Source organism: Ursus maritimus, unplaced genomic scaffold (genome assembly GCF_017311325.1).
Source record: "Ursus maritimus isolate PB19 unplaced genomic scaffold, ASM1731132v1 scaffold_1, whole genome shotgun sequence".
In the NCBI taxonomy this organism is placed as follows: domain Eukaryota; kingdom Metazoa; phylum Chordata; class Mammalia; order Carnivora; family Ursidae; genus Ursus; species Ursus maritimus.
The window spans coordinates 20,371,657-20,394,952 of NW_024423343.1; the positions used below are offsets into that span (position 1 = coordinate 20,371,657).

A 23,296-nucleotide genomic window follows, 5' to 3' on the forward strand; every position below is an offset into this window, starting at 1 on the left:
GAAAGTGCTAGTCTCCATAACTCACTGGCCCTACGATGCTGTTGAAAGGCTACCACTTCCCACAAGTACACACAACACAGATACCCACAAGCTTGAGCAAGCACTCAGGCGTGTATGCATACACACACACACACACACACACAGAGCTTCCCTGGGCCAACAATGGAGCTGAAGGAAAGTGGCCACCTCTTGATCATATGACCAAAGACAGTCACTCCACACTCCACAGGCAAGAGAAATGCTCTTAATTAAATTCCCTTCCCTGGACTTTTAAGGGGGAAAATCCAGTTTTGCTTTTTTTTTTTTTTTCTTTCTTTCTTTTTAATTTAGTTCACTACCCTCAGCTAGCCATCCCACACTAACACTCCCCTTCAAACAACACACACACACACACACACACACACACCCCTCACATAGTCACTTAGACACTAGCAGACAGCCGGTTCCCAAAGCTCTGGAAGAATTTCTTGGGCACTGTATATATCCACTTAGCTAAGCAGCCCAGCCCTGTCCCCCAAGCCCCTTTCTTACATTCCGGGGGGAGGGGGGCACTGTTCCGGGAGCGCAGGGGAGCCCCCGTGTGTCTAGAAGGCCTCTCCCCACCCCCACCCCGTGTGAGTTTGTACTGCAAAGCTCCTTGGCATCCTCGCCTGGGCTGGGTGTTGGGGAGCTCAAATAGCAGCTACAAACTGGCTGGCGGCCAGGGGCCGTCTATTTAAAAGCGCCTGCTCCACCGGAGCCCGTAGTCTCTTTGGAAACTTCTGCCGGGGAAAAGAGCTAGGAAAGAGGGGCAAATCGGTGTGGGTTTTTTCTCTTTTTTTGCTCCTTTTAATTACCCCCTCTTCCGTTTGCACCCTCTTCGAGCTTCACGCAGAACCTGCGAATTTCGAAGAGGTGGTGGCAGAGTGGGAGCAAAGAGGTGTTAGGGTTTGGGATTTGGGGCTTTTTTTTTTTTTTTTAATTTCTTGATTTCAACATTTTCCCCCACTCTCGCGGCCACAACTGCCGCCTCTTACCTGTTCCTGGGCAGCCGCGCGCTGCAGGCAGCTGAAGGTTAGAAAGGAACAGGGTGCATTTTAGATTTTAAACAAAAATTTTTGAAGACAGACCCATTTTTCTCCCCCCACCCCCACCCCCTTCTCCTCCACAGCCTCCGAGCTCATTATTCCGGTGGTTGCTTTGGGGTGAACAATTTTTTGGCTTTTTCCTCCCTGTAATTCTGAGCAGGTCTGCCCGGGGGGGTTGTTCCTCAGGCTTCCACTCCCTCCGCGTGCACCTGGCGCTGCTCTTTTCCCCCCAACCTGTTGCAAGTCCCTTAATCCTTGCAGTTGGGACTTGCTTGCACGCACCTCAGCCCTCCATCTCTCCTTACGTTTTGCAATTGTCTGGGGGAGGGCACCTGCTCTACCTGCCAGAAAAAAAATTTTTTTAATTTCTCCGGGCGCCCTCTTGGCCCCTTTCTCCCTACACTCTCGCTCTCGTGCCCCGCCCCAAGGTAAAGGGGAAGACTCGGAGAAGATGGTGCTCACCGCGGTCCTCCTGCTGCTGGCTGCCTGTGCGGGGCCGGCCCAGGGCCTGGGCTCCTTCGTGCACTGCGAGCCCTGCGACGAGAAAGCCCTCTCCATGTGCCCCCCCAGCCCCCTGGGCTGCGAGCTGGTCAAAGAGCCGGGCTGCGGTTGCTGCATGACTTGCGCCCTGGCCGAGGGGCAGTCATGCGGCGTCTACACTGAGCGCTGCGCCCAGGGGCTGCGCTGCCTCCCCCGACAGGACGAGGAGAAGCCGCTGCACGCCCTGCTGCACGGCCGCGGGGTTTGCCTCAACGAAAAGAGCTACCGCGAGCAAGCCAAAATCGGTGAGCGCGCTCTGTGTGCCAGTCAGTTACACGGCGCACGGCCGGGGGACACGGGACGGTCTAGCCCTGTGCGCCTGGCCCAGCAAGTGGCTTGGAGCCGGGGTGTAGCCCGGGAGGAGGGCGGGGAGGGTCCTTGCACCTCGGAATTGGAGGCTGGCGGATCCAGCTACCCCGGGCTGCTTTCTTAGCCGAGCCTCTCGCGGCTTTCGCTCCTTCTCCTCGCCCCTACACCCACCCTTCCTCACCCTCCCCATCCCCCTCCGTCTGAACACGGACTCTGAGCTGTTCTTCGGTCTCCAGATCCAAACCCCAGGTACTCAATTTCCAGTCTGAGAAGGTGCATGTTACATTATCAACTCCCTCCTCCACCCCCCCACCACCCACCCAATACGGTTTTTTTCTGAACTTGAAAAAAAAATCTCTTTGTTAAAATACTGCTTTAACTGGGGACCTGGAGGGAGAGGCGTTACCGGTTTTCTGCGGCAATTCCACCTTTGTCCCTCCCAGCCCCTGCCCCGACCCCCCTACGAGCCTGTCCTGGCGTTTTTTTCCCGCTACCCCTACACGCACTCGCGAGCGCACACACACGCACCAACGCTTGAAAGGTAACGCCTTTAGGCTGGGGGCTTAGATGCCCCTCCCACGTGCACACCCATCGCTCTTGACTCGGTGTGATTGTTTGTGGCACATGGTAAAACATACTAAAATGCAAAATACCTTTTTTCTTTCCGGGAAGGGAAAAACTACTTTAGCACGCTCGGCGGCGGCGGGCAGGTGGGGGCGGTGGGGGCGGGGAGGAATGGGAAAGCAGGGTTTCTGTTCCCAGGTTGAGTGTTCGTCCCTGAATCTAATTCCTTTTTCTCCGCCCCAGTTCGGATTTTACCTAGGAAGAAAGGTGGATACGGGGGCAAGAAGGGATGTAGAACTCAGACATCACAACTTCCCCGCCAGTGCTAATCTCCCCACCAGCACCACCACCACCACCTCAGTCTTTCAAACAGGATCACAAGTGGGTGTGGTGTAAATGAAAGAGGGGCCCTGGAAACACAGAATGCAAAATCAACTGGGCGGAGACGGAAAAGGAGTGCTCCAGGAGCCTCCCCTCCGCCTCCAAGTAGCCCCGCCCCCTGGTGGCCCCGCCCCCAAACCCTCTGCGTCTTGAGTCTAAGGTTTAAAAGGTTGACAGAGCTCGTTGTTCAACCAGAACAGTTCTGCCCCCCCTTTAGAATGTGTTTCCTTTTGGACTTACCTGGTCTTACTTTTTTTTTTTTAAGTCTAATGAGCTGTACACAAAAATCTGGATTCTGAAACGTCAACCTGGTTATTAATTCTCTCCGAAAAGCGTTAAGACTTAGCTAAATCATGTTTTGTGGGTTTTTTTTTTTTTTTCTGTGTGGTTTCTTGCTGGGGCAATGCCCTTCTTCCTCCCATCCTGTCCATTAGGGCACCCCAGTGTGAGTTTTCGAACTACAAACTACACACTATCACCTAAGATAAGAGTGCGTCAGTGCTTGAGAAGCGGCAGGAGAACTTTCCTGGGTTTGATCTGGATCCCAGCAAACCTTACAGGGTTTGCCTGTCGCCCGCGGCCGCCCCCCACTTTGCGAGAGGCAGTGGTCTTCCGGATCGCAGCCTGCAAAAAAGGAACAGAGTGCAACGCGCAGGCCCCAGAGGCCCTAGAGGCCGGTTTGTGGAGTTACTTTTATTAAGAGCCACTTTTCAAAGGCGGTCCTGGCCGCCCTCATCTTCGGGGATGTGGATTTGGAAAAGCTTAGCACAGGCAGAGGGATGGGGGGCGGTGGGGAGGAAGGCGGGGGGAGGAGTGGAGAAAAGGTATGAATCGGTTTCCTGGTTTGGAAGTGAGCGCTCTGGGTAATAATCCGGTCACATCGAAAGTATGCAAGGTATCACTCAGCCGCATTCTGGCCCCGCTTTTATTTGCCCAACCGTGTGGTTGGTGTGATGTGGTTGGTGTGGAGGGTGTGCGCGCACGGTGCGCGCGCAATTGCTTGGAAGAGTAAATTGGCTCATCATCCAACTTTTCAGTTCAACGTAATACACACACACACACACACACACACACACACACACACCGGCTTTTGTCCCAAGCAAGATGCCCTTTAGACTTCCCTGCAGCCCATTCCTCAACCCCCACCTTCAAGGTGCCTCCTGGCGAACATGTAGCTGCCTCCCCGCCACACCCCTCGCTTCTTTGGCGACTCCACCCGGCCTTTGGCAGGTGCCTGACCGACCACGGTTGCAGGATGGCTGCGGGGGCTGACCCCTTCCTCCCGGAAGATAGTACAGTAGTGGGCGCTCCTGGCCCACTCGAAAACCGTTGAGTGGGTCCCCAAAAAGTTGGAGATGGCGCAGAGACGGTTCATAAAGACAGGGAAATGAACAGAGAGAGGGAGGAGCGTGTCTGCTCCCTTGACCAAAAATCCTGCTCCCCAACGCCCGTCCACCATGTCCCCCTACCAAAGCCAGCGGTGAGAAGTTGCATTTGCCTCTCCCTCCTGCGGTTGCCATACAGATACAGATACAGATACAGATACAGATACAGATACAGATACAGGTAGAGATGATACATGCATGTATATATACGCACACATAAGTCAAAAGATATATGCGTATATAAAGAAAGATATAGACACGTATCTTTTTTTAACCAAAAGAAAAAGTGCACTTCCAGAATCCGAAACGGGGAGCGAGGTGGCAGGCAGCCAAAGCTGCTGGGAGGCAGAGCGGAGGGCGGGCGGGCGGAGACTGGTGTTTTGCTGGGCGCGTTGCTGAGCAACCGGAGAGCGAGTCCGCCCGCGCACTGGGTGCTGGGAGCGCGCCGGGCCCCGCATTTTATTTTGGCCCGTTCTGGGGCAAAGATAGATACAGAAACAGAGGGCAGTGTGTGTGAGGCTGGAGGGAAGCGGGCGACAGGAGTTATTTATTGAACCAAGCTCAATAAATACGGGTGAGCTGGGTCCAGTAAAGGAAGCCCTGGGCTCTGCCTGGGCATTGTTTGGAGAAGGACCTGGTGGCTTTCTGGGCAGGAGGGCGAAGTACATACTTGCCTGGTTCTGGGAGATCTCTCCTGAGCCGGTGAGACATTAAGCTCGGAATACAGGGAGAAATGGGCTTCTGAGTTTCAGTTCTGTCATTGAGACATAAGAGAGAGAGGACAGAAAGTATGCTCTGGGAACGAAAAAATATTACCTAAATAAAAATGAATTCGGCCTTTGCTTCTTTGAGGGGTTGGCATCCATCACCCTAGTGTCCACTCCAAGCCTGGTCCAAATGCCATGTTGAAGTCAAGTGCCAGAGTTAGGTTTATTGGCCAAATTTGTGTCTGGGTTGAACAAGATCATGGAAAACCAAAGGAGCCAGATTCCTTTCCCACCCGCACCCCCTCCCTTTGAAATAAGTCTTTGAGAGCCTGGCTGTGCCCTGAGCCAACCAAAGTGGGAGCCAGGAAGACGAGAGACGGTGCTTTTAACTTGACTTTTCTTGCCTCCTGCCCCTCTTTCTGCTGTGTCAGCTCAGACTGGAAGGGAAAGGACAGTTGGCCACAGTGAGAGCTCATTTTCTTTCCATATTTCTCTTCTTCTCCCTCCCCCTCCCCCCCTTCTCCATCCCCTAGTTCCCCGGAATTCCCTGAGGGCTTGAGCTTTAAGTCAGTGCAGCTGCCAGTGAGTGCTGGGGCTTGGGTTGGATTTGAGCAGGCAGGTGGGTTTGCAGCTGCAGAGGGAGGACCGGGCTGACCTAGGAGGCAGAGGTCACCGTGAGGGTTACAGCAAAGGGCATGGGAGCAGGAGTCCCAACAGAAGCCTTGGGTGGGGGTGGGGGTGGGGGGAGTGGCTAGCAGGAAAAGAAGGTGATTTTTGTCTGTGGTTTTTACTTTGTACCTGAGCAATGCCTTTGAAACTTTGGGTTCTTTAATGCATAGAACATAGAACTTCGGAGAAGGGATTCACACACCCCAAGCCCACTGCACGCGGAAACTGGGAGAACTCCATAAACAGACCAGACACCAGTGAGGGACCAAAAGGGAGCAGAAGTGAAGAGGGTGGGAGAATGGATGTGGTGAGAGACGAGGAGGGGTTTTCCTTGAGTTTTTGTTTTGCATTTTTACTGTAGTTGGTCCAAAAGTTGCAATCCCCAGAGAGCACCCTTAAATGACAATCTGGATATGCATTCCGAAACAATAATATTTATTACATATTTGCAAAAATAAATAAGCAAACAAACAAGGAAGCTAGTTCTAAGCTTCTACTCCCCACTGCCCATGTCCAGAGGATCTCCCACTTTTTTTCCAGTTCCATTTCTTTCCATGATTTCTGTTATGATGCCTTTTTTAAAATATAAATACAGAGGAGCGACTGTGAACCTGTATGAGAGACAAAGTGGCTTTTCCTGCCTGGCCACTTGGCTCAGCTCAGTCCTACTGTCTCCCCAGAAATGGTCTAGGTATTGACCGAAGAGTGTTAATACTGGAAAGAACCCACAGATCACAGCACTCAGAGCAATGGTTTTACAGATGAGAACACTGAGGCAGAGAGCGCAGAGTCACTTGTCCGGCATCAGGTGAAGGATTAACAGCAGAGTCAGGGCTAGAACTCAGTCCTACGGTCCTATTGATTCTGTACCCATGCCGCTGTCCGGGGCTTTCTTCACTAGTCACTAGGGCTCTCGCCGGCGCCTGGCCTAACTTGCCACAAGGACTTCAGCAAATACGGCCCAATGCTGTCTTCCCTTAGTGGGGGTTGTGAAGATGAACTGGGGGCTCAGAACTTGGGAGTGCTGTCTTTTAAGGGAAGAAGTGACATCGCCCCAAAGTGGAGAATGCAACACCCTTTTTATTTTCAATCACACTCTCTTGCATCCCTTTTCTACACAGTCTTGGAAGCAAGACTGGCTTAGGCCAGTGGTTTAGTAAGGGATGGGGGCAAGGAGGGTGGAAAGGGATGGTGCTGAGCCCAGGCTTCGGGTCCATGTACTAAACCTTCTTTCCTGAACTGTAGGGAGCTCTGCTGATGTGGGAAGGCAGGCAGGCCCTCACTGGCCCACAGATTGGAAGGAGAACATGGCCCGGAAGCAGCCAGCTTCCCATGGCAACCAGGCTCCACCAGCACAGGCCTTTCATGGAGTCAGGCAAGAAGGATGAGGAGACCTGAGCTCTGGTGGGGCAGGGTAGGAGAGGGAGAGAAAACCACAGGCCCCAAGAGTCGACAATGAAGAGAGCAAGAAAGTCACCAGGTTTGGAACCATAGACAGGTATGTCAGCCATCTTGCCAAAGGAGAAGGGAGACAGCCTCCTGATGACAGCTGGGGGCCTCAGATGGACCTGAGGAGTTGCAAGGAGCCATATGCTAATATATCCTGCAGCTGGGGCTGCTCCTGGCTTGGGGGATTCTTAAGGAGGAGGCAGATAAGTTAAGGCCCTCTACCCAGTAGATTAGACCTGCCAGGTTGCACCCTGGGGGAGTTTTAATATAAATAGGTTAGTTACCTCATTTTTCATCCCTCAACTTTAACCATCAGACATGGGCCTTCCCTTGCCAAAACCCAGACTGAATTTGCACTCAGAACCTGGTGTCCTTTGACCTTTGCTCATTCACACAGATGATTAAGTGGGCTCTAGTTCTCCTGAACCATTCCCGTTGTACCGTCCAGCTGAATTGCGTACCCTGTGCCATCTCTTTATCACCCACTGGAGACAACGTTCGTCCCAGACCCTTTAGAACAGCACTGGCCAGTTGAAATCCAATACAAGCCACACATGTAATTTCAAATTTTCTAGTCGCCACATTTTTTAAAAAGGCAAAAAGAAACAAGTGAAATTCATTTTAACCATATTATTTGAATTCAATATATCCAAGACATTATCTTTTCTACATACACTCCAGCAGTTTTAATGAGATGTTTAACGTTCTTTCTTCCATAGGAAGCCTTTGAAATCTGAGGTATAGTTTGCATTTACAGCACATCTCAATTTGGACACTACATTTTCATTAAAAATATTTGTTCTGTATATTTAGGCTTCATATAATTTACAGTTCAAAAACTAGATTCATATACCCGAATTGTTACAAACACACCCAGAAAGTTTCCGATAACCACATTGAGTATTAGTTTTTAAATTTAAATTAATTTCAGTGAGATAATTTTTTTTAGAGTGGGGGACACAGGGAGAAGGAAAGAGAGAATCTTAAGCAGGATCCACACCCAGCATGAGCCCGACACGGGGCTTGGTCCCAGGACCCCGAGATCATGACCTGAGCCAAAATCAAGAGTTGGACACTTAACGAACTGAGCCACCCAGGCGCCCCTAAATGAAATAAATTTTTAAATTCAGCCCCACTAGCCACGTTTCAAGCTTTAATGGCCACATGTGGCTAGTAGCAACCCAACTGGAAAGTGTAGACACCACCAGCAAGCCCCCCAAATCTGAGATGGGAAGTAATGTCTCTGTTCTCTCCTCCTGCCCCCAAGAGTCCAAAACAAAGAGTCTTAGTCTGGATTGCCAGACACCACAGGACTCTTGTTTGACCCCCCAGCAACTCTCTTTTCTTAGGGGGACTAGGGAGAGTTCTGGCTGCCTGTTCCCTTTCACCCCACTTCTGGTCATCTAGGACCGTTCTCAGGGAGGGTGGCTGCCTAATTGTAATATTCTGAATGGACTGTGATGAGTCATGAGTGGAAGTGTAGCCAGGTCAGAGAAATGGCCAAGTGCTTCTCCCTCTCCCCCTTCTCCTTTCAGAGGCTGCTTTCCACCTAGCCCCTCCATTCCCTTCTGGTTTGGGGTGTATATGAGGATCAGTTAGAGACCAAGCATGTTCTGTCCTTCCTAATTCTAGAGACACCCAGCCAGAGACATTCATCTTGGGAGTTGTACGTAAGTGTGTATGTCTCATGTGTAAATGTATCACCAGCTGTCCCTCAGAGATCAAGAAATGTATACTGGAGTCGCAGCCCTCAATCCTACTTTGGCTCTAGGGGAGATAAATGAAGGGGATCCTTTCTTTACCCCTGTTCCCAGGACAGTGGGAGATGTGTGAGCGAGACCCCAGCCTTTTGTTCTGGGGGAGTGTCACCAACTTGACAGCAGCCATATCTATGGCATCAAGGGCAGTTGGTCACCTTTTGTCTCTCCGTCTTTTGGAAGGAAACCTAGTGTCTTAATGCAGCAGGAAGGAATGCCATCCGATGGGGGATACTTCCAGAGGGAGTTCTCTAGGTGGAGACTGCTTCCTCTCACCTGGGGTTGGCAATCAGACCTTCTGATAGTCTGACTCTTATTCTGACTGTTTGCCCTCCATGGTGTCTCTATTTCTCTGCTTAGGATAGAGATGTAATGTACCACCTTGGCCAACCTGGCTGTTGGTTTAGAGCACCTAAACACATTAGTTTTCTTGGCCTGAAATGGCATGGGGGCCGTAAAGGAGGTCAGCAGGGTAAGCCTGTTGTCATCATCGTCCGGTCACTGAGGCTCCGAACCTGCCCCCCGCCTCTGCCGTTCGCCCACAAGTCAGACTTCCCCTCCAGTGTCTTCTCGCAGCTGTGCCTTAGGATGACGGTGGTTTGTTTTGCTCTTGAAAAGACAGCGCTCCTTTCCTTCCCGGCCCATAATTCTTGTCAAAAAGAGCCCAGAACATGCACGTCTGTTACCACAGAGAAAAAGAAAACAGTGTCTTCCAAGAGAGACTGGGGCAAGGCAGACACTGGCCAGGGATGGAATGGCTAGGACGAGGCGCACTGCAGTCCCCACGGAAGGCTCAGCAGGCCCTCCCTACCACCCTGTGCCCGCTGTCTTTATGCAGAGGCATGCACACACAGTGTCATTGATTCATCTGGCATCCACCTCTGGGACATGGTCAGACTTCAGGAGACTGAAACAGGCCTCACGGTTTTTTCAACAGTGAGCAGCCGCTCCATCATTTCCCCATAAGCTGCATGTCCGAGCAAAAAGCAGGAGGATGCAGGTTGTTGGGGAAACAGGGCAAAGTGGGGAGGGGCTGCAAAGCATCCAGCCGCAGCCCTGCGCGGCGCGGACCAGAGCCCTCAGACCAGCTGTCCAGCAGGACTTTCTGCCGTGATGAAAATGCTCTCTATCTGCGCTGTCCAACGCGGCAGCCGCTCACCACTGTGCTATGGGGCCTTGAAAAGTGGATAGAGCAACTGAGAAGCTGCATTTGTAATTTGATTTCATATTTATTCATTTAAGTGGCCACATGTGGCTAGTGAGTACTGTAATGGATAGCACGGCCTTAGATCAAAGAAGCCCAGTAAACCCAGGGGAGCCCTACTGGTTCCTGTCCCCCTGAGACTCGTATCTCTGCTTCCCGGCTCCCTCTGCAGCAGCTACAGGCTTACAGGCAGGGGCACGAGCGAGGTGCCTCTCAAGGCATCTATGGAACTGCGACCTGCCCAAGTTTATGTTACAAACAGGCTTCTAGACCCACTTCTCTTTATCTCTCGAGGAAATCGGTGCCTTTCTCCATGTAAAGATTATATACTGAATACCATACAATGGAGAGAAAAAGATAATGACAAAGCTCCTCCCTTAAGACTTAAAACTGTTTAAATTCCACTGAAAGAGCTAGAATGAAAGCCGGAGGAAACCCAGCTCCCCTTTTCATTCCTTGTAGAGAGATTCTGGGCAAACCCATCTTGTCTCCTGGCTAGAAAAAGAGACTTTCCTCTCCCCAGGTCCAGGTGGCCTGCCAAAGGCCTACATTCTTCTTGAGCTGTGAATTCCGAGTACGCCTCGGTTTCTTCAATTTCCCTAAGCAACGTCGCAACATCTGGGCCACCCCATGTTCTCTGAAGTTCGAGGATGAGGTTAAGATAGAGTGGGAAACTACCACCAGCCCGGGACCAGGGCGTTAATGGTACCAGGGCATGACTAAGAGCCCCAGGACAGAGGGTTAGATGGCAGGGGGCAGCAGGTCCCCGACACCTCCATCACTGGGCTGGGGAACAGGGTGGGATCAGAAGGCTTCTTGAGAGGATGTGCCTGGGTCTGCTGGTGCACATTGGAGCCCCTGCAAGAGAGCAGCGACAGCCAGAGGGTGGGCGTGGACAGCATGGTGGCGTGGACAACAGGGTGGGAGGCGTGCATTGTAGGCTCTGCTGGGAGTGGTGCTGCCCACCTTAGGATGCCTCCGGGTCCACAGCAGCTGGGCCTACAGCCAGACGCCCTCTGTGTTTGCGGGGACAGGAAAATGCGTGATCCTCAAGCAGGTGTTCATGTTGCCCGAGGAAGGACCGTGTACCTGTGTGAGCTTCCGTGGAGGCTGGCGCGGCAGTGTGACCCGGGAGCGCCTTGTGAGTGAAGGAGGAACTGAGTTGGCCACCCCAATGTGGCAGGGGCCACCAGAGAGCTGGTTGGAAGGCAGACCAGACTCAGAACCCACCTTAAAGGCAATCATCGGGACACTATGGTAGCCCTCGCTTCCTTGGTCTTTGGATGAGATCGCGGAATTCATGGGTCCTGCCTCCACCGCCCCTTGGAGGGAACAATACTGAGCGTTCCGCGTTGTCCATCTACTGCAGACTCCTTTCAAAATGACACCTAGAGATGGGAAGGGAGGCCTGGACAGGTCTCTCTTCTACCCCAGATCACTTTTCAGCTGCAGATTAGAGAAGCAGCAGGAGCCTATGCACAGGTCTGCCTTGTCCCCCCATGAGCCTCCAGCTCTCACACCTGCTTTCACCCTCCCTGTATATGGGTTTTTTCCAGTCCTCACCCATCCATCCCCATTACTCCTGAAATGCATGCTGCAGACACCGAGAAGGAGAGGATTTGGGTAGCTGTCAGAGAAGCTGGGGAGGGCAGCACCTAAGTCCCCGATCTTAAAATTGCCTACTGTCCCTAGAAATAAGCACTGGGGACATGTTGCGTGGCCATCGGTCTACTCCGCCATCTACCGGCCATGGGAGGTATTGACCTGTTTGTGGACCCGCTTCCAGAACCTCCTGCACTTTGAAGTTCCTTTGCTGTTCACGTGCAGGGCAACTTCACCAGGAAGTCCTCCCTTTCATCCCACCTATATTCCCTCTGCAACCTTGGCCCATTTCCTCTCGATGAAAGAGTACAGGAGCTGCCTGTCTACACGGGCCTGGTTGTCTTATCCAAAACGCAAACCCTGCCCAAACTGAAAGCGGATTTATGACTTGGCCAGGAAGCGGCCAAGCAGGGCTAGCTGGCTCTGGCATTCCAGCTCTGGTCTTCTCTCCAGCCTTTTCATCTTTGTAGCTCTGCACTGGCTTTTGCTACCTTTCCACTGTCTCTGGAGCCTGCAGGTGACCACAGGACCCTGGTGAGTGTCTTGGATACTCCACAGTCCTGCTGCCTATGTAACAGGTCCCATGGGGCCAAGTGGCAGCAAAAAACAGGAGGTACATCAAAACTTCAAGCCCTTCAGAAGCAGCCAAAAGCCTATGAACTGGGGGAGGGTATGCGGGAACCCCACCTCGGTGAGGCTGGGGAAGGAGAGAGGGTTTGCAGAAGTGCTTTGAGTTCCTTATGGAACGTGCTGGAATCTACATCTTTTTCCAGTATGAACATGTACTTAGCCCCAAAGCCATACTTGAACACTTGCAGAGAAAAGACTGAGGTCAAAGAAAATTTGCTCCCAAGTTTACTGAACCACTGTTAACAGCCCCATCCTCCTCCCAGGAAGAGTGAGTCAAGGTTAAGGGCAGCCCACCGCATTCCTTAGAAAAGGTCCTAAAAGATGGAGGGTCTTGAGAAGAGCTGTCGGTATGTGGAGTGCTGTGAGCCAGCCTGCCTCCCTCCGTGTCCACCGAGGCCAGAGCCCGGAGCCCCATGAGAGGTGATGCCACATCTGATGGTGGAGGGGATGACATCTCTGGCTAGAGGAGGAAGGGTGGCACTCCCCATGCCAGATGTCCTTAAGAACTAGAAAGAGCACCTGAGATACATTCATGTCCTTGTTCCTGCTTGGACACAGGGACATGGGCCCGACGGTCTGTTGGAAGGATTTCAGGAGCAGGTGCAGCGGAAGAGGCAGTGCCTGGAGACCAGCCGCGCAGGTGCCCCCAAGGACAGTTTGCTGGCCCTGCAGCCCTGGCTGGAGCAGCCTCTAGAGGAGGCTCGCTGGTCCCACAACCAAGAAAAGTGGCTTTACCCCAAACGTCACGCCTTTGGCTAAGCCTAGAAGGCTCTCCTCCACCTATCAGGCACATCACCGTGCAGATCAGCGATCACAGCAGGTTTCAAAGAGTCAGAGCCCTGAGTCAAGGCAAGGTGGGAAGAGGGAGGGAAAGGCCGAAAGTGGGGGATGGGGACCTGGCACTGAATTTTGCTCAGAGAAAGCCTGCCCGTTGCTTTGCCATTTGCTCTCTCCCTGTCATTTCCCTCTCCGGTGACTACTTCCCTTCCTCTCTGTGGATAAATATCCAAGTCAGCTAACCCACCCAAAACACCGCGGACCTGCAGAGGCTTCTTCAGGGTGGGGAACTCCCCTGCCAGGGCCTTAAAGACCGGATACCCATTCGATTAAGTTTGACAAATCCGAAGCCAAGAGACAAACAGGTGCTCGGGTGCTTCCTGCCACCTGCCGTCCTGACCGGGTTAGCCAGGTCCCCAAACGCCTCTCTTAACCCACACCTGGAACTTCCCTTGGAGAGAGGGTTCCTGCCCCTGGGGACAATCTTCTCACCAAGATTCCCCTTCCCTGTGCCTCCCCTCATCCCCACTCCTTGGGTCCCTCTCCTTCCATTCCCTGTCCCAGGGTCTTGTCATCGTGGCTCCTGGAGAGCCCAGTGACTGTGGAATGGGTGGAGAACAGGATTTTCCTTCAGCTCATTTGAGTTACTTGGGGTCAATCCAGAGCCCTATTCTTCTCTTTCTAAAACTTGAAAAGAGGCAATGAAGACAGGCTGCCCCGCCCCTGTCCACCCCACCGTGCACCTGGTCTCACTGTGGGCATCCTGGTCACGTCCTGCCCACCTGGGAGGAGCGGTGGAGCCCTCCCCACTCTGGGTCTGCCAAGGCCGGCGGGGTCCAGGAGCTGAGAGGAGAAAGGGGGGCCCAGAGAGGGGGGCCCGGGAGATAAGAATGTACTGGAAGTCTGTGGATGGAGAAAAGGCCAGGCTGTGGAATTATCAGATCAACAAATAAATGAACAAAGTCCTACTTCTTTAAAGGTCATAAGTCAGCTAAGTATAGACTGTCACCAAGTCTCCTATATATAACTGCTCCAGCCCCAGCCAGCTGTCGGCCTCTCTTGGCCTACAGCTGAGTTATGTTCCAGCCTCCCAGGGCCCAGAGCACAGAGCCAGCCCTGAGCCAGAGCAGGGCCTTGGGGTTCCAAGTCCACCCACCCACCCACACGGTGCCCCTCCAGGCCCCACGTGTCTGGCTTTCTCAGGTCCCCTCCTCTCCATGATACTCCCCGCCACCCTGCTAGTCTAGATCCCCAGGACCCTCCTGCCCCTGGTTTCCAGAGGCAGAATCTATGTCCGCTCCAGCAGTCCTGGAAGCACGAAGACCCCACTTGGGGATAGACTTGGCCTCTCCTGTCCATGCTGGGCTGTTGCCTATCTTCATCAGCCTGCATCTCCAGCTCGTGCTCTTCTTGGCAGCCCCACCCTAGCCGCTGCCCCAGCTACCTAGCCAGCCCCATGGCAAGCAAGCCCCTCACCAGCGCCTGAGCGCCCCCAGAGGCCACTTCCCTCCCACTCTCCCCTTCCTGCCCCCAGAACGTCCTCTTCCTCCTCTCACACTGGCCCTCATTTATCAGCCTGAACTTTTCAACCCCGTGCCACTCTGCAAAGTCTTCCTAGACTTGTTCCATTGGACTCCAGTCATGCCAGCAACTTCCCAGCACCTGTACGAGTACTGACTCCTACGTCCTCCTCCTTCTTTCCGTGCCTTCCCCAGGCTGGGAAGCTCCAAGGAGGACAGCGACCCTCCGAGCCTGGGACCCCGCTTTTGTGGCTCGGCCCCAGAGGCTGACCCTCTGTCTCCTTCTCCTGCAGAGAGAGACTCCCGTGAGCACGAGGAGCCAACCACCTCCGAGATGACAGAGGAGACGTACCCGCCCAAGATCTTCCGGCCCAAGCACACCCGCATCTCCGAGCTGAAGGCCGAGGCCGTGAAGAAGGACCGCAGAAAGAAGCTGACCCAGTCCAAGTTTGTGGGGGGCGCTGAGAACACTGCCCATCCCCGGGTCATCTCTGCCCCTGAGGTCAGACAGGAGTCTGAGCAGGTGAGTCTCACGGACTTGCAGGCTTTGCACACTTATACCAAGTGCATGACAGGTACAAAGGGGGAGAGATCTTTGGGAGCGACTAGTTGGAACGAAATTCTCCGTCGACCCTCTGGCCCCCAGCGCCCTGGGCCACACATTCTGCACGTGGAGGTGCTTTCCCCTCGGGTCCTGCCACGTGTCTCACCCCTGCCGTCCTCACACAGGGCCCCTGCCGCAGACACATGGAGGCTTCCCTTCAGGAGCTCAAAGCCAGCCCACGCATGGTGCCTCGTGCCGTGTACCTTCCCAACTGTGACCGCAAAGGGTTCTACAAGAGAAAGCAGGTAGGCCCCACCCCGCGCCCAAGTTCACAGGGCTCCTGAGAGTGGCACTTGCCAGAAAACCTTCACCTGTAAATGCTTCCGGTTTCTGTCATCAACAGTAGTGTTTCCTGAAGCTCCGGTGTCCACACCAGTGCCCCAATCAGGATTTTCCCCGTCCCCTCCTGTACTATAATCCGCTTCCGTTTTAACGGCCCACCGTACTTCGGGGATTCATCTAAATTTGCATCACCGTGTCCTATCACGTGTTGCATATACTATTTGCTGATAAACACACACATGCATATACACACAGAGAGAATGACTTCCAAACAAATTTTTAGCAGATACCATCCGAAATCATTTCTCTCCCATTCGCAGCCAGGCCGCCCTTCGGGCAACACACTGTTGGTTAAACTAGTAATACTTAGCCTATTCAAGTGGTACCCGTTACCGTAGGCCAGTGGTTCTGCCAGTTCCGGGGCATCAGAATCACCTGGAAGACTTGTTAAAACGCTGATTGCCGAGGCCCACCCCAGAGTCTCAGGGATGTCCTCCGAGAACTTTGCATTTCTAACAAGTTCCCTCCCAGGTGGCCCTGATGCTCCATCAGGGTACCCCTCGTCTAAGTTAGGGGTCAAGAGCCAGATGGCCTTGAGTCAGTTGTTGGCTCTCCTTACGAGCTGCGTCCTCCTTACCTAGTTATTTACTGTCTCTGCCTCCAGTCTCTCATGCAAAATGATAATTGTACCTATTGTCCTTACGCAATTGTGAGGGATTATGGAATAGTGTCTGTAAAGCACTTAGAACAGCACCTGCTCTGTAGGAAGTACTAAGCCGCGGCTGGTACCTGATAAGGCTGTAGAAATGATGCAGCAGCAGGAGATCACGTAGCTGTATGGAGAATACCAAGTTGGAGGACCGTGAATGGGTGACGTAAAAGAGAGGTTGTAAGAGTAAGCCGTGGGCAGACTGTCTAAATGAGCGTTTCCCACCGGGGCCATCCCCCATGCAGGGGGCATACCAGAACCCCATGGTTGGGGCAGGGTAGACAAGGAGCAGGGCCAGAACAAGGCAGGAGCAGAGCTCCTGGGGAACTGCCATCCTCACGGCCTGTCGCTCTCCCCACCCCAGTGCAAGCCTTCCCGTGGCCGCAAACGTGGCATCTGCTGGTGCGTGGACAAGTACGGCATGAAGCTGCCAGGCATGGAGTACGTCGATGGGGACTTTCAATGCCACACCTTCGACAGCAGCAACGTTGAGTGACGCGTCCCCTCCCCGTCCTTCCCTTGCCCCTTCCCATCCCCAGCCCCGACTCCAGCCAGCACCTCCCTCCACCCCAGGACGCCACTCATTTCATCTCATTTAAGGGAAAAAACATACATATATCTATCTATTTGAGGAAACTGAGGACCTCGGAATCTCTAGCAAGGTCTCAACTTTCAAACCGGCAACAGCGGAGATGCAAACAGCTAAGGAGACCCCCCCCTTGAAAATGGTTTTCTTTTTGAGGCAAGTTGAATGGACAGGGAGGGGAAGGGAGGAGGAACACGGAGAGAGAGAAGGGAAGAAAGTGCACGTGTAGAGGAGAGGGGGAGACAAACCGAGTTTTGAAGAAGGAAAAGAATGTGGGCAGGAAGGAAAGACCCCCCGGGACCATGGCTGGACCCACCTGTCGTGTCCAGCCCTGGCCTGAGTTGGGAGACGTTTGGGCACTGGAAGGTATGGCCCAAGGCGTGGCATTCGATGACACCCTTGGGGTTTCCCGTCTGGATCGGTCGTAGGGGGAGAAAGGAAAGGACAGAAGGGGTCAGTGCCTCTCCTGGACCTGACTCCACCTCCAGCCAGCAAGCTGCAGGGCTTGACCCCGCCCCTCCTCCCCTCTTACCGGCCAAGGGTTCTCCCTCCCCAAAACTTGCGAAAACTAAAATGCATTCCATTCCTCTCAGAACAGAGCAAATGAATCACCGAGTGCTATTAGATAGATAGGTTTTCCAAAGCAGATACACAGAAATGACATATGTGTGTGTACTTCAGTCCCCGCACGGACTTTAGACGGCAGTACACGCCCCCCGAGCGGAGAGACTTGCTCTTCCAAGGTGACGAGATCACGCGGACATGGGTGGTTTCAGCCCCCCCGTGGCCCTCCGTTAGCTACTAGCTGGGCCTCTCTGGGGGAGGATAGGCTGAAATCATCGCGGCCTCATACGGACTTCTCCACGAGGCTCCATATAATCTTCTATAAGGCATATACATCTATGGTCTTTCTTTTTTGCTTTCTTTCTTCCTTTCTTTCGAAGGTCTGCATTAACTTTTCAGAGTAGTTCCCCTGGGGGCAATGAGGCGCTTCCTCATTCTGGGAAAACCAAGAAAACCCGTATTCTTCTAACACACCCCGTAACTGCCTTCCGCCAGCCTCCCAGGAGTGGCAGACGCAAGCCCCCAGCGGCCGCGGTGTTGGACTCTTGCAGGTGCGTCCGCAGGAACCCCCCAGCCAGGTAGATGAGGGCTCTCCGTGGGGCGCCCCCCACGGCCCCAGCACCTCTCATGTTAGCCTTTAGACCCTCGAGAAGTCACTGGCTCGGGGCCCTGCACCAAAGGAGCACAACAGGTCCAAGTGTGACCCACAGGTCCTGCCTAGCCTTTTCCTTTCAACCCGGCAGAACCCGCATTTTGAAAGTCTGTCTCGGCCTTCAGGCTGGCAGAGCAGGGGAGAGACTGAAAGGAGAGAAGGCAGCGAGCGAGCGGGATAGAGGTGAACAGGTTTCAATACAGGGAAATGGTAAAAGCGATTGCGCAGGCCGGAGGAGAGGGAGTGGAGGGACGGGGCTGGAGGGACACGGAAGGGACTACCCCATTGTAGCTTTGGAGAAAAGCAACAGAAAGGGGGACAAAGCCAAGAGCAACTTCCTGGCTCCCCACCCTCTATGCCCTTTGGGATTCAGGGGGACAGAAAGAGGAGAATAGGGGTGCCATTTCTCAGAAATGAGCTGACTCCAGGCCTGGCAGCCAGGGAAGGTGGGTAATGTAAGGTGGGTTCTAGAACCTTGCCGCTGGCCAGGGGCAAGGATCAGCAAAGTCTGGCTGTGCCTTTGGAGGGACAAGACCATGCGAGCAGGTGACCGTCTTCACCGTGCGGTGAGACGGAGGCTAGAGCCTCTCAAGCTCTTCGGTCCCCTGGGGCCAGTGCAGGCTTTCTCCCTGGGGTGGAGGATAGAAGAAAGGCCCAGGACAAACGGATCCCTCGAGGGTGCTGTCATTTGGCAGCCAGATTCTGAAGCAAGAAACTTCCCATCCCCGCTGACTTCCTCAACAAATCGGCAGCCGCAGGGCTGTCCTCAGAGGCCGGAGATAGCCTGCCAGGGAAGGGGGTTTGGACACTGGCAAAGAAGACCCCTCCTCGCTGTGCACACAGCTCTCTCCGCTCTTTCCTGATGGCGTGACACCATGGAGACCACTCCAACACCGAACTTGGGGCCATGAGGAGGGACCATGGAGAAGCAAATAGATTTCAGCTGGTGGGAAGCTTGCAGCTACGGAACTTGGGGGGGTCTCCTGCCCCCCGACAGGACAGTTGGCTGGGTCAGGAGAGATGGCCGATTGTCATAGGACAAAGGGCCCGATGGGGATGGCAACTGTGAGGACTTACTCGACCTGCTGCAGCCGTGTGCCCCATCTCTCCGCACGACTGTCCCCAAACCCCCGACTCACATTTCTGTGTCTTAGGCCAGTATTGTAAACCTTTCCCACTTCACTCTTCTGTTTGCCCATTCTCTCTGTGGAACCTGAGCACTCATCTAACTGGGCTCTGCCAAATGGATACTGGGGTGCCATTCCCCCTAAGAAAAGACTGAGCCAGGAATTGCATACCCCACCCCACACCCCTCCCAAGACCTGGACCTGTTCCTGAGAGGGGCTCTCTTTTTTTCCCCTGCTGTTTACTGGACTCTGGGTGGGTGTCTGCCCCTCCCTTCGGCTCTTTGCGATCAGCCCGGAGGTGGGGAAGAGCATGGCCTGGTTTAACTCCACCAGTGTCTTCGGGTTTCCAGAGTTCACGCTGACTTCCCCCAACCTGGGTCCAGTACTTGAGTGACTCTGCTCACCTGGCCACTCCCTAGAGGATGCTGGACCTTCATGACGGATGAGCCTAACCTCCCAAAAGGGAGGCCTGGCCCGGGGAGGGAGCCATGGAGGAAGGTGGAGCATCCCCGGGGCAGGGCAGGGGGGAAGGCTGGTGGGAAGCACTGCCAGCTCGGATCCTGAGCAAGGATCTTCTTGACTCCAGGCCTTAGGCTCTGGAGTTTTCTGTGGCCTCAAGACTACATGTTGCCCCCCACCCACCCAACACTAGGCCTCTTCCCATCCCCCTTTGACTCATGCCTCACTCTAGCAGGGAGACGATTCCTTGTCATTCCCACTGCTGCCAGGTGATCGAGGGAGGCCTCGCCAGGACTGACCCTCCTTCCCCCAGAGCTTCTCTACCCACCGGGGCAAAGCAGAGCATCTGGGACGGAAGAGACTCTAAAGTTTCTCGGACAGCCAGGCCTGGTCAGACAGGCCCGGAGACATTCAAACCTCCCCCCCCCGCCCCCGGGGGGAGGACGGGAGGCCCAGGAGGCCCCGTGTGGTCTACCTCCTGTCTCCTCACCCATTTTCCCATCACCGTCTCAGTGGTCTCCACGGTAATCCTGCAGGGTCAGCCTCCCCTGGGGAGGTGGGCCTGACCGGGACTCTCCCACCACCTAGCTTGCTGGCAGCCATGCGGCTACCAGGCCCCTCTCTGGGGGGCCGGGGCTGCCCCTCTCCCTCTGTTCAGCCCCACCCCTGCCCCCAGAGGGCTGCAGTGCAGGTGGGAACTTCAGAGGGTCATGGGCCAAGGAGAAGCAAGCTTTGGGCTCAAAGAGGACGTTTTTTGGAGAAAGGAGGCTGAGTTTTGAGAAGTGGTGGCAAAGGGGATGGGGACTTGCCAGCCAGGCACCTGGGCGTTGTACTGTCTTTATTTTTAAAACCACTAAAGTGCAAGACTGACTTTTGCACTTTTCTCCACTTTTTTTTTCTCCTAGGTTTTTGTTTCTTTTTATAAACATACTTTCTTGGTTTTCTAATGGAATATATCCTTTAGGCTTTTTCACAGACTCTGGCTCCTCTCTGACTCCTCTCTCTGGATGGGGAAGGGGAAGGTGGGGAGCGTCAGTCAGCCGCCTGCACTTCCCCCCCCAGCTTCTCTGGTCCCCCCACCACCACCAGCCTGAGTCCTGAATCTCCCACCACCACTGCCACCACCACACAGTAGCCCACACGGATAGACAGTTGTCAGACAAGATTCCTTCAGATTCCGAGTTGCCTACCGGTTTTTTTTTTTTCTTTTTTGAAGACAGCAATAACCACAGCACATGTTACCGTAGCTCTCCGCAGTCTTACGTACATACGTATCATAGCTCTATTCTCTCTCCCTTTGTTTTGTTTGTGACTTTTTTTTTAAATAAATGCTCATAATCTTTACTGGTGAAAAGGATGAAAAAATAAATCGACAAATAAAACCAGTTTGTGGGGAAAAAAAAAAGCGGAAAAAAAAATCACCTGAATACAGAGGGGCTCGCCTCTTGTCTAGCATTTTGTACCTGAGGAAATAAAAAAAAAAACAAAAAAAAGCCAGAGGATCTCACGTTTTATTAAAAAAAGTGAAGATTGCTGTATACTATTTATTCAACTTATAATTTATGTTACTCCTTGATCTTTGTCTTTTGTCATGACAAAGCATTTATTTAATAAAGTTATGCATTCAGTTAGCCTGCGTCAGCGTCCTCCGAGGGCCCAGGGAAGGCAGGTGAAGGGTGAGAGGCACACGGGGGTCCACTCAGGCCACGCTCCCGTGGGCAAGGAGAACGGACCAGGCAGAGGCAAAGCCGAGGGGAGCCCCAGACCCAGCCTCCCATCCAACCCTAGGTGCCCCCTTCTCCATCCGCTCAAAATACTCGAATGAGTTAATGTACACACGTGCTTAGAGCGGTAAGTGGTCAGTGCTCGCTGGGCGACTGCTTTCACTATCATCATCATCCCTGAATCCCAGCCCCTGCTCTCAAGTAAGGTGGCCTTATTCAACCCTTCAGCCCATGATGGGTCTCTTTTCCTTGGAAAGGAATTTCAGGAGGGCATTTCTAGAATGTTCCTCAGTTGCTTATTCTAGTGCCTCATAAGCTCTTAACTCCTGGGAACCTCTGGCCCGTGTGAATCCTACCTCCTGCTCCTACCCAGCCCCCAGCTGTCTGTTTCTGCCCAGTGAGGAAGGAAACTATAAAACAGCTAGTGACTCTGTCTTTAACCTTCCAGCCATCGTCCTACTTTCTGCCTTTCCTTCCTCCTGGGCGCCTTCTTCCCAATATCCACGTGCCCCCTTCATGGTGGAGTGCACGGCAGCACACTGCCGTTCATGCAGCCCTCCGACAGCACCCTACAGGGCCTCCCGGTCCTCGGGCACGTAGACAGAGTTGATGGCAGCCCCACTCTGCCCAGCCCAAACCCCAGTACCCCACCCCATCCAAGGCACGTGGCTGGTGGAGCAATCGGGAGCTTCCCAGCCTGGCAAGGGATTGGCCTGTTACTGGGCATGTATCCTCCTGAAGGGTCACTGAAACTCTCTTCCCTGAGACCCTTCAGCTGTGCATTCAGCCAGCGCCCAGCGGCAAAGGCAAAGATGGTGCGGACCCCTTGGCCTTGCCTCTGCCTCGCTGCACTAGGAGGTACAGAGAAGGATCCGGAGTCTTCCCATTTCCCTTTGCACGGGGGGGTCGTGGAGGGGGCTCAGGAGGAGTAACATTTGGGAAGGCTATGCCGGTCCAGCCCCCTGGCATCACCTGCCCCGGGACTGTCTCCTGGCCCCTCCATTGGCAGCTGCTCGCCCTACCGTCACCCACATGCTACTGGGGGGAGGGGTGTAGGTGGGGGTGACCCAGGTGTCTTCTCCCCACGGCTCCTCCCTAAGGGCCCACCTCAGCCAGGCCCACTGTACCATGCTCCTCTGGCTTAGGCCTTCTCTCTGCCCCGACAGCCCTCATCTGCAAACTCCCTGCTCACACATGAGGTTGTCTAGGATTCCAGCTCCTGGCTGCTCCGCCCCTTGCCCCACCCTACCCCACACAACTTAGGGGTCATCAGAGCAACCCACCCAGCACCCCAGTGATCAGACACTCACGGGGTCTTTGTGACCCAGTAGGACTGGGCTGGCACCTACAGCCTGCTCAGTGCCACCCCCCCCCCGCCCCCGGTATGCCAAGCTGGTCCAAGGCCAAATTCCAGAGACGCTGCTCATTACGCTCTTGACTTCACCAGTCTCGCCTCCATCCACCCAAAGCTCAGAAGCCGCACAAGGAGCCTCAGCGCTCCACATGGGGAGTCCGAACACGGCACTCTCCCGCTCTGGTCGTAGTCCATATTACGGCGAGAAACCCGATGGGGGCCGCAACGTCAGCATTGTACCGATGGGAGATTGTCCCCATTCTATTTTCCAACCCACCAAGCCTCTCTGGCTTTGCCTCCTTCCCTAAGGAGATGAGACCCATGGCCCCACTGTTACCTCCCCCTGTCTGGGTCTCTCCTACCCTGCAGCCCCTCAACCCTGGAGAAGCCTCAACAGCCAACGTTGGCACACCCGCGCATCCCTGCCGAGCCCTGATGGAGAAAGTCCCACCGGCTGACATCATCACAGAATCCTCAAGCTCCAAAGCCTGCCTGGGGAACCTGCTAGAGTGGTCTCACTCCCACATCCCCTCGTGTCTACAACACCCTTTCATGCTTCTCCCCATACTGCCTTCTCCCCATCAGAGAAAAGCAAGACCTGCCTGTGAGAATGTCCTTCCTTCCCATCCAAACCCTGTGGAGTTAGCCAGAAAACCACGACCCTGTTGCCCTCT

The 23,296-nt window shown here is 53.9% G+C and overlaps 1 protein-coding gene across 1 annotated transcript; it reads left to right on the plus strand.

The window, feature by feature from the left end:
- Positions 1 to 554: 554 nt before the first annotated feature.
- IGFBP5 (insulin like growth factor binding protein 5) lies at positions 555 to 21,175 on the plus strand. Its single transcript, XM_008690482.2, has 4 exons — positions 555 to 1,852; positions 14,855 to 15,084; positions 15,291 to 15,410; positions 16,521 to 21,175. The coding sequence occupies exons 1-4, from the start codon at positions 1,519 to 1,521 to the stop codon at positions 16,650 to 16,652; spliced, it is 816 nt and encodes a 271-aa protein (XP_008688704.1). The 5' UTR covers positions 555 to 1,518; the 3' UTR covers positions 16,653 to 21,175.
- Positions 21,176 to 23,296: the final 2,121 nt, after the last annotated feature.

Coding starts and splice junctions, on each gene's coding strand:
- IGFBP5 (XM_008690482.2), top strand. CDS start 1,519: ATGGTGCTCACCGCGGTCCTCCTGCTGCTGGCTGCCTGTGCGGGGCCG. Junction 1,853..14,854: donor CCGCGAGCAAGCCAAAATCG/GTGAGCGCGCTC, acceptor CTTCTCCTGCAG/AGAGAGACTCCCGTGAGCAC. Junction 15,085..15,290: donor TCAGACAGGAGTCTGAGCAG/GTGAGTCTCACG, acceptor GTCCTCACACAG/GGCCCCTGCCGCAGACACAT.